The sequence below is a fragment of the Notolabrus celidotus genome, chromosome 18, assembly GCF_009762535.1.
Source record: "Notolabrus celidotus isolate fNotCel1 chromosome 18, fNotCel1.pri, whole genome shotgun sequence".
Classification (NCBI taxonomy): Eukaryota; Metazoa; Chordata; class Actinopteri; order Labriformes; family Labridae; genus Notolabrus; species Notolabrus celidotus.
The window spans coordinates 4,962,873-4,974,446 of NC_048289.1; the positions used below are offsets into that span (position 1 = coordinate 4,962,873).

An 11,574-nucleotide genomic window follows, 5' to 3' on the forward strand; every position below is an offset into this window, starting at 1 on the left:
AAGCTGCATTTTCAGTGCTCTTACAGGTTTAATAATCTTAACTTTAAAAATACAGCCTTAAGAAACCTTCTAATTCTTCTTCCCGTGCGTTCAATTATTGATTAAATTAAACATTTGAAGCCGACAACCTGAGCTCAATCAACAATGTGTGAAAAGATCAGCCAAATACAAAGAAGTCAGCTATTAAAGACAACACTGAGAAGGTTTCGTGGTCTCAGGTCAAACAGGAACATTTCAGCTGGACTCTTTGGATGGTCTGACTGTTCACTCTGCACAATCAAATCAGCTCAACTCCTCACCTGATATCAACACTCACTGGAGGCTTTTTAAATCAGCTGTATGCATAAACAATAGACAGAGAGAGAAATGCTCTCTGTAGTTGCAGTTGAAGACTGACAGAGTGAAACAGGTGAATGAAACCTGCCTCAAAATCTCCAAATGTACTCAATCAAACGCAGCAGAGCACGCAATGCATCTTTCATGTTTGCTTGTGGATGCATCTTTTACTTTCATGGTAACTGATCTTCCCACAACCTTTTTCCAATGATACTGAACATGGGTGGCAGAGGCGAGCAGTGTGAAGAGGAAAACTCTCTGTGTAGATTTAAAGGAAACTTTTAGATGAGTATTTACAGACCAGCAGCCTGTTTGAACATAATTTCTCATTTAGGATGGAATTTACACTCTACTAACGTTTTGTGCGTTGCACCAGCTGAGATAGTTCCAACGTCAGCCTAAGTTACAACTTAATTCTTACACTTAGCTCCTAGTAGGTGTAAAGCCCTCTGTAGAGTACCGGTTGACATGGTGCGTTTTTTTTGAAAGGTGGGATGATTTGGAGGATGAGGAGATACAGAGGGTTCTGCCAGCTAGATTGCTTCGGCAACGCTTCATCTGAGAGAGATTACATTCTTTGGAAAAATATGATGGCCAAGATTTGCGCTCTAGAATATTAACTTATGTTGTAGTTGATCATTTCACCACTCGATGTCACTGTTATTATACACACCGTAGATTAAGGATTAAGTCTATAGTTGTCACCTTACTACGACACTTTATCAAGAGTTGCATAACTTTTGTTGTTGCGACTGTAGCGGCAGTTGGCAGAAGTTCGTATCAGCCGTTGGTCAGTTCCGAGACAATTAGGCATGAGAGAAAATGTAACAAACTCTGCATCAAAATTGATGCTTTCCTCTGATTGGCTGCTTGAAGTGTAAACGTCATATCTGCGACAGTTTTTTGGTTAGTTTGGACGTTACGGTCTTCTAGTTAAGATGAACCTTACGTCTCTGTGGTGAAACCAAACAATGACACAACTTAAAGCTCCTGTGAGGAACTTTCTATTTGTGTTGACTTTGGCGCCCCCCTGTGGACTAAGTGATCTTGCTTATTTTGTCTTGTACATGTATGTTATCTCCTCCCGCTTTCAACTAACAGTCAACTATTTCACACATTAAGAATATTTACTGCAGAAAAGGGGGTTTTCTTTGATGCGCTGTCAATTACCTCAAGTAACACCTACCCCCTCACAGCGATTTCAGGCTTAAAAATAACAAAACAGAAATGATCAATTTCCTTTTCTAACAATCTTGTTTGCTTTTCTAGGTCATAAAAACCCATCACTGTTAATTTCAGTCAATTTCATGACCACTTAAAAACTCCTCACAGTAGCTTTAAGTTACAAACTAACTAGTGTGGACTTTACACTCTAACTTAGGACACAACTTATGCACAGCTGTTGCAACAGGCTGCTGCATAATTCATATAATGTACTCATCTAAATATGTGTCAACCAGTACTCAGGTGGAAGGTGTTAATGTAATTTTAAGTACACAGATAGAACTTTAAGTGAATGGGAATGAAAGTAGCTTTTAAATGCATGTGCTTCTACATTGAACAGAGATCTTCTGTACCTGTTGGAATCCAGTCATTGCCCCGTGATATCATATTGTACTCATAATTAGTGACAGGTGTGGTTGTCTGTCTTTTTATTGATCATATATAATGAAAGATTACAAAATAAGAGCAGTGTGCTTACCCACTTTATCCACTCCATACTTGTGACCCGCCACCTGATGTGACAGTGGGACGCAGCCGTTCAGGTGAGCCTGCCCTTGTGGCCCCAGCGGCCGCTGACCGCACTTCTCTTTGGAGGGGGCCCCGCCGGACAGCCGCGGGGTCAGACTGACACCCACAGCGGCCGGACCGGGGGTCAGCTCCAGTCTGCCAAGTGCCAGAGAGGACTCCATCATCACTTGACGCTGAGTTGTTGACATGTGTACAAAATAAAAAAGGGGAAAAAAACCAAGTCTCTGTACAAAAAAAATAAAAAAGTCAACAATGTGACAGTATGGATTCACATACTTTCATTACGTAACTATGCACAGAGTACAGCCCCGCACACACACTGTTTGTGCGTAAGGTTGAGAAGCCTTCATGGAAATGGTCCAGTCCAGACGAAACCAGCCCAGCAGCAGCAGCAGCAGCCGCGGTCGTGCTCGCTGTCTTCAGCCGCTGATAGCAGCCTCTCTGACGGATGGAGACACAGTCGTCACCCCCTCCGTGTCCCGTGGTGAAGCAGAGCTCCCGGAGCAGGGCTAATTCAATGATTTTCATATCTTGAACAGCAGCATAAATACATCCTGGCCACATCCCTCTCCACACCAGAGTCAAATGTCAGACGACTAGAGCACGACTTCCGGTCTGAGCTTCCACAATAAAACGAATGATGCTTATCGATACTGCAGAGTCCCGCGGTGAAAACAAAAACTGAGGCTCGTCCTGATCACAAAAAGTCTACTGTTAATTTATCCAAGTGTTACAACTTTCTCACACACTCAAACTTCATTACAACATAGCAATCAAATGTGAGACGTGCTTTTATTGTGAAGGGCCAATCACACCCCTTTCCGGTTCCACCTGTGTCAGAGTGACGTTAGCCTGACGCAGCTCTACTTCCTCACTTCAGAAGTAAATACTGTTGTGTCTGAGTAATGCTGATGTTATGACCCACTCACATGTCACATCCAGTCCCAGTGAGCTGTCACAGAAGCAGCCCGGATGACCCGAGACCTTAAGGTGGTAAAGATTCATAAATATGCTCCTCAGTTCAGGTTGTGATCTCTTACTTGTCGGTATAGTCCACTATGCTGCTAAACGTCCCCACGGCAGAGGACCCTCGCGGTCTCCCTACAGTCCCCTCTGAGACTCAGTCCTCTCTGTTGGATGTGAGCACACAGACAGAACACGGTGGTCCCATAATCCATGATAGTAAATGAGGTCGGTGGAGTCCTCCTCAGCCATGTTATCCAGGTCAGTGTAGGCGGTTGCCTCTTTACGTGACGAACAGCGCCCAAAACCTCCCACACGTTTGCGACACTTGCCATTGAAGTCGTAAAATGTAGGCCTATCTAAATCCCTTTACGGCAGAGCGATGATGCAGGTTTGCCATCAGTCTAAGAAGGAGACATTTGAAAATAAGAAATTGCAACTTTAAAGAAATATTTTAATACTGCTCAGTAGATTTCATATACATAATCCAAATTTATTAAACCTCACCCACGATTTTTAATTTCTGTCACAGAATATAAATACTTAATAGACTCTTTAAAATGTATAAACAACAAATAAGCCACACACACACTTTAGATTTAATACAATATTTATTTAAATAATTAATATTTCACTGGTTATTAGTCATATTTTTCTTATAGTTATACATATAACAATGCATTAAAAAATAAAATACATTACAAATCTTTGTCAGACAACATTATACTTCTTGATGAAATAATAATACAAAATAAAGATAGAAAAATATTATAAATAAACAGTGAAGTGAGATAAATATTTATTCTAGAAACAAATCTTGTATTAAATCTAAAGTGTGTGCAGCTTTTTTTGTTGTTTTTCTATCTGATACAGATTTGTCATTTATTGTAATGTATTAAATGCATTGTAATATGTATAACTATATGATTGCAAGTTACATATAATAAATGCAATGTTATCCAGATCCTTCAATAAAGGTTTCTTCTTCTTAAAAAAAAAAAGAGGTTTAAAAGGGATATTATGAGATGTCACGATATAATGTGACTGATGATAGAATCAGAAAGGAAGGAAAGAAAGAATCAGAAAGGGGTCAGGCTTTGTTAGCTGTATGTGGAAAAGGATGTGTGAATTGGATTCTGATCGGTATAGTTTACTAACAATTCTGTTTTCTTCACCTGTATTGATCTGAGGTTTTAATTTATTCCAGTCGTCAGAACTTTAGATTATAAAAAATATATCCAAAGGTGTTTTCAACCAGAGGTGTACTCAGATTGGGGAGGGGGGGATGGTGCCCTTATGTCTGAAGATAAGAGAGGCACCTGGCTGCATGAGTAATCTAACAGTAGATGAAAGTTTGATCTCTGCTTGAATCTCAGCTGATACTGAGAATAGACTTTTGGAGTTTAATATTCTAAACTGCAAGGCTTCATAAAAAGTTCACAATAGGCCTATTTAAATCCACAATTTAGTGCAGCTCTTAGGGAAGGGACAGCATCGAGATCGCTTGATTTCCTGAAACAGCTGAGATCCAGTGGAGGTCCAACTTCCAATTGCCAAGCGCATACAAACGTCTGCAGCCAGGTCTTGGGATAACAGCAGAGAGCCCTCCTGGATGCCCCTGTGTTTGATAAAACATTATGAAATTACCTCTCTTGGGCCCATTCAGTAGAAAACACATGTAAAAATGATCCTTCCAGTAAATCTAATTTTAAAAAGGTGCCCTCTAGATGCCCCTCTAGTGGATTCAATGTAAAAACAGCCCTGCCTGGATGCCCCTCCAGGCAATAAGTTAGTGTTAATGTGTGGTGGGTGGGTGGATATGTAAATTATAATCCTGAGGGAGTGAAACTTCTGAGTCATCGGGGTGTAGTCTCACCCTGAAGGGATTATAATTTGCATAACTACCCATTCACCACACATTATCCTGCTTAATACCACGTAAAGTCATTAACAAATTGAAAATAAATATTGATTTAAAGATGATTTTAATGATTTAATTAGAATATACAGTAGATATACAGATAAAAACCACAGTCCCTCTGAATCCACAGTTGGTAGTGTTACTATGGCTAAGGATTTGAATCCCCCTTCTTGCAGAAGGAACAAAATCAAACTAAACATTTCAGTTAACGCTCAAGTAACATCAGCTTTCATGTGCGTTGGTTCCCTGTCACATGCAGGAGTTGCCCTTTTTATTTTTGAGCTCCCAAAACAGCTTGAGTACAGCACTGTTATTAACCCACTAAATTAAAAGAAATCTAACATTATTAAAGAAGTGAAATCTTTAATTGTACTATGCAGGGGGCATGCCTGGTGTGGCATGGAACCCCCTTTAAAATCTCATTGATTTCCCCAGGTGCTACCTCAAAATCTAAAGCTATGATTGGGTTTTTGTTTTGATGAAACCAGCTGTGTTGCAGGCTGCTGGTAGCTTTCTTTATATTTAAGTGTGGCACATTTTCTTTTGTTGGTACTTTGAATTTAAGAAATCTAAGGGGAGGACTCAGTCCATCAAATTGCAATTAAACTCCTGCATGCTGTCCAATTGTTTAAAATATAATACTTATCCAAAGAGTTGCCTATAAATGTGTTTTAACAGTTTGTGTATTTAAAGTGTTCAATATTTTCAGGTACTCTAAACTGTGTCTTAGGACAAACATCTTTTTGAGACCTTTGAGTTTTAAGCTGAGAAGATTTAAATGCTGACACTGTTGTGTTGTGTTACTCTTTAAAGAAAAATACCCAGGAAAATACCATCTGTGAGACTAGAAATCATTTTAGAATTTGAGTTAAACACAAGGAACTTGTGCTGAAAGAAAGGATGTGCGCTCAGTGAAGAAACCCACCCCATTATCTCCTTTACTTATACATTTAGAAGCCTATCCCCATGGCTCCTGATGTCCCCCAGAGCCTGAGATAGAAAGGACAGATGGGCAGCGAGAGCCAGCACATCATCAGGGTTATCAAGTGGGCTCCTCCCTTCACTGATGTTTCCTTTAGTTAGACCCACGACAACTCAGAGAGGCTAAACAGTTAACTCTGGCGTCCCAGAGCAACCCCCCTCCATGACAGCTCCCACTATCCATCATATTCACCAGCAGAACACCCCAATTTAACAACCCAACCCATACAGTCCTGCCCGTTCAACGGACCCAGGTTGTGTACATGCAAGCTCCAGATAGTGACCTGGACCATAACAGCCCCCACCACCCAACACACAACAAGAAGAGTCTGCAGCCAGTTATAAAAAGACAGGGATACATAAACATGAGATTGAAATGACAAACAAACAGATCATGTGTTTGCATACACTTGAATACAAAGTCAGGAAAGGTGATGTGTTTATGTTTGGTACAAATTAAAACTCTGAGCATACTCCTACTTGAAGGAGATTTTAACTAGAAATTAAACATGCCAAAGTTAGATTCAGGGATGTTACCAGCAGCTTCAAGTGTTTTCCAGCTTTCACTGAAAAGAAAATTATTGGATTATATTGTTGGCAAGTTTTCAGGATTTGAAGACGACTCATAGAGGTATAAAAGTCCATCATTAATGAGTTCAATATGAATACCTAAAGGAGACATTGTACTGGTAGAAGAAGCTTCACTTTCTCTTATAACATCAGTGACAGCTCAGTGTCATTAATGACACAGTAAGTCCTTGTAGTGAGTCAGGATTCATGAAACAGCTCAGGATGATTCATTTAGTTGATCACACAGCTACGATTTCTAAAAATAGCCACTTTGAAAATAGAATAAATTGTAAATGTCCATGATGCATCCCCCCACTCTCTCACACACATACGCACGCACACACAATTATGAAGTGTGTGCTTCTTTGAAAAGTAGTATCTATGATCAAATGAACTGGTTCCTGGTTTCCTCAAACGAAAGTCAAGACCATAGACTGTATAAATGATGGACGTAGTATCCGTGACGTCACCCATCTGTTTCTGAAGCGATGTTTTGAAGCCCATGGTCGGTGGGAGTCATATTGAAAATGTTGAACTCAACCTAACTCCTATCGAGTGAGTGTGACGTAAAGAGGCGGGCTTTGAGGCTCCTCACCAACAGCTGCAGTGTTCCCACCTGTCAATCAAGTCAGCTGTGCCTCTCCTAATGAAAAACTCGTAATCTTAATATCTTCGAAATTGCCGCGTTATGAAAAATGTAACCCCCATACAGTGTGTGCCGATAGACAAATGAGCAATCCAGACTACACTCGTTTTATGTACCAGGCTGTAAACATGTTTATTTCTGCTGTAAAGATCGTCTTCTTTGAATTGGTGTGTATATGGTTTCTGGTGTTCTGCAGCCAGCCTCAAGTGGACACTCAATGAACTGCAGTTTTTAACACTTCAGCATTGGCTTCAATTCTCGCTGTTGGAGGTTACCGCTTGGTCATGACCTCATCTTACAGTGTTGGAGATGTGGAACCATAGCACAACCTCTAAACAGATACTGTAGACACCTCAGACCACTGTGATGTGAGGTGCAGGAGTATAATGATCAGAGCAGCCAGAGGTGGTATGAAATAATCAATAAGTGGTTTTCAAGCAGAGCATGATGCCTGTGGGTGGACATGCTGCAAAGTCAACGAGCCTCAAAAGGTTAAAAAAAATGAAGAATAAAGGCAGGAGGAGACTTAGTGAGGATTATCTGTGAAGGGGAATACCAACAGGTATTTGTGCAGCTCATGGTTACATGTCAACATTGTGGCCCAAGAAAGAAACACATTGTTGATCCTGCTGCGTCAGCGTTTTTTAGATTCTTCAACACCATACAAACACAACCGAGAACTCTGCCCCTCACACAGAAATGTCTTTCACATTAACTTCCAAAGAAGACTTATTTTGTCTACAGCTCAGCTAATCATCCTAATCAATGCAATCTGCTTAGAGACAACAGTGTGTTGTTTTAATGTAGCATGTTATAATAATAATAATAATAATAATAATAATAATAATAATAATAATAATAATAATAATAATAATAATAATAACTTTATTAATATAGAACCTTTAAAAACAAATGTTTACAAAGTGCTTTGACAAACAAAGCATGGTTCAAAGTAAACCTTTGACAGACAGGGAGGAGGAACTTTAACAATGCAAAACAGAATACAACACAAGAGGTTAAAAAGAATACATGTAAATCAAACAGAATGAAGTGGTGTGAAAATAGACTAATAAATCATTATTGAGAGATTTTTCAAGGATAAATAAATAAAATGAATAAATAAAAATAAACACATAAATAAAAATGGATAAGTAAATAAAAGCATTAAAAGGAAAATAAAATAGGTTTTCAGATTAAGAGGACGACATCACATCAGGAAAATTAGAAAAAGTGAAAAGGATAAATTAGGAACATTAAAGTAACAAATAAAAAAAATGAAATTAAAACAATAAGAAATAAATTAAAACAATAAATAATCAAATGAAATAATCAAATACAATTTAAAACAATTAATTAGTTGGATAAAAACTAAAAATAATAATAAAATAGAATTAAAAGCGGTTAAAAGGATGAAGTCACATAAAAGCGAGTCTGTAAAAATGGGTTTTAAAAAGAGATTTAAAAGATGTCACCGACTCTGTGAGCCTTATCTCCCCAGGAAGATCGTTCCAAAGTTGAGGGGCTCTGATGGAGAATGCGCGATCCCCTTTGGATTGGATCTTCGACTTTGGAAAGACCAAAAATGCCCCACCTGAAGATCTAAGGCTGCAAGATGTCTCGTAACCTGTTAGCATTTCTTCAATGTAGTTTGGGGCGAGACCCAGGCGAGCTTTAAAAGGGGTCAGTAAAACCTTAAAATGTATCCTAAAACACAGAGGAAGCCAGTTAGTTGTTGGTTATTGTTTTATAAGACATGGAGTGCATTTGAAGGGTTTAACTTTACATCACACGCTCCTGAGGCATTTTCTAGACGAGCCCATAATGGCACCAACAATTACACTTATCTGTCTGGAGGTTTGTGCTATCACTCCCATAAAGTTCCATAAACACAGAGAGTGGGATCAGTAAACAGACTGTAGTTGTGTTTACAGAGAAATGAAGTGCTGTTCTCTTGCTCATAACAACTTAAGTGTACGACCTGATATAGACACACAAATGGACAAACAGTTCTGATTGGCAACACGATCACTGCTGTGTTTCACAATATGAAGAGGCTCATATCACACATAAGTGCAACGCTCTTCACTTTATTTTATACAAATAATAATATTTATAACATCAGTTTTTATCAACATGGAGACATTCATGTTTAAATTACCTCAGCGATTATGAGAACTAATAAAAAATATCAATCTTCATGCATACAGGAATAATTGAATATAATAGACACTTTCTTCCTCTAATATTTTGTTGACATTCTTACAACAATACAGAAGGAGATTAACTGAAAAAAGCCTACAATTGAGAACACAACCACCATGTATGTTCCCAAGCCTGGCTTATTTTCCTCCCCTCAAAAACTCTAGTTTTCCTCAATCCTTCATCCTCTTGATCTGCTCTGTGTCCTTAATCTGAAGCAGTTCATCACAACACAAGTTTGGTTAGATAAAAATATCCATCGACCTTCTCCCAACTTGGTACGAAAGCTGCTTAAACACTCTCAGTCTTGGCCCTAAGATGGACCACCAAACAAATATCTTATAGTCTCCCAAATTGGGACCATATTGGCCCATCATAAAGAAAACCAAGCAGAACTAAATAATGAAGATTAGTGTCAACCTACCCCTGACTCTCTTACTCACTGCACTTTGAAACCCCAATCATGCTTTCACTTTATAGATCTAGATAAACAAATAGCTTTAAAGATCCAAACAGCCTGACACGCCTCCCCTTCATGATCATAACAGATACTTTCACTTCTGAAGTCTTTTCCTGTGTTTTTTTGTCTTGTTTTCTTGTGGTTGTTTGTTTTGTATTGTTGCTCTGTCTTTTATTGTCTTCAGAACGTGATCATACTTTAATCTTCTCAGATGTAACAAATTAAATGACTTACTTCTGTTTTTTGTATGAGAGAAATGTGAAATTTATCAACCATCAGATGAAACTGTCTTCATCAGGGTACAAAGTTAACAGCAGAACAAGAACTTATTCCCTCCTCACCCCCCCTCAACCCTCACAAGGAGAGCTACCTCACAATGTATTTGAAGTGTTAAAAACTGCAGTTCATCGAGTGTCCACTTGAGGCTGGCTCCAGAAGTACCGGAAACCACATACACAACAATTCAAAGAAGCCTATCTTTACAGCAGAAATAAACATGTTTACAGCCTGGTACAAAAAACGAGTGTAGTCTGGATAGCTCATTTCTCGATCATCATACGCTGTACGGAGGTGAATTATTTTTATAACGCGACGGTTCAGAAGATATTAAGATTACGAGTTTTGCCCATTTAAGGACATGACTGACTTGACTGACAGGCGGGAACACTGTAGCTGATAGCTAGGAGGCTCAAAGCCCGCCTCTTTACCTCACACAGAGGCTGTTTTTGAAACGACCTGCTTCATACTACCCTCAAATGCGTCTGAAGGTAGTCTGTAGTCTGACTGTTCTGTTGGATCTGGTCTGCAGGATACTGGGTCATGCGTCGCTGGATTTCCGGTTTCAGAAAGCGGAAGTACACAACGACCAAGCTGATAGATAAACTGCTTCTTTAGCATCAGTTATGATTTAAAAAGTTAAGAAGTGGATTATATGGAATTTAATCATTTTCAGAGCCCCTAAAAACTGAGTTCCCCCACCAAAAATAATAATAAGAAGTGGAACGTTAGCGCTGTACATTGTGGGAAACAGTACGCAAGGGAGACTGGTCCGCTGCATACTGAGAAATGTTCCTGAATCAGTACGACATCCGGGGAGTTTCGGCATACTGCAGATTTTACTCTTTCTATACTACATACTGAATTTAGGCCAAATCAGCACGTATTGCTAGTAGTTGGCAGATTGAAAACAGCCCTTGTGAAAGTAGTCATGAATACTTTGTAGGACATATTTTCTTTAACTTGTGATCCATTACTTTTACAAATGTATTCAAAAATGACTATTAATAATAAACTACAGTTTCTTCACCTCCAAATAAAAATAAAACAGTGAACATTGATCTGCTGCAGCAGTGATCTGGATTTGAAACCAATGACGGGTTGTTTCGTAAAGATACTGAAGTATTTTACTTTACAGTGTATGTACTCTCAAGATTTCTCTCTCCAGAGGTTTTCATCTAGAAAAACTCACTCAGTGGATATAACTTGTAGACTGATCATGAACAGCACAGTGCATTACTCTCTGGGGAACGTTGATTTGATTCTGAGAAAATAGGTACATGAAAGTGAAACCCGAGGTCTGTGTATTTAGGGAGTTTCTGTTTTGCATGAAGGTAAATGAAGTCATGGAAAGTGAAAATGCAAATAAACTTCAATCAGTCATTCACAAGAATTGTATTTGCTCACTTCAGTGTTTGACAACACAACATATTGATACACATCTTCACAAAATATGTATACAGTGTCCTT

At 38.9% G+C, this 11,574-nt stretch overlaps 1 protein-coding gene across 1 annotated transcript in view; it reads right to left on the reverse strand.

Annotated features, from left to right (window-relative positions):
• Positions 1-3,372, reverse strand: part of ipmkb (inositol polyphosphate multikinase b) — a 38,441-nt gene extending 35,069 nt beyond the window's left edge. The window contains exon 1 of the mRNA XM_034708829.1: positions 2,039-3,372. Coding sequence (XP_034564720.1) covers positions 2,039-2,276 — 238 coding nt within the window. The 5' untranslated portion in view covers positions 2,277-3,372. The remainder of the gene's footprint in view (positions 1-2,038) is intronic.
• Positions 3,373-11,574: the final 8,202 nt, after the last annotated feature.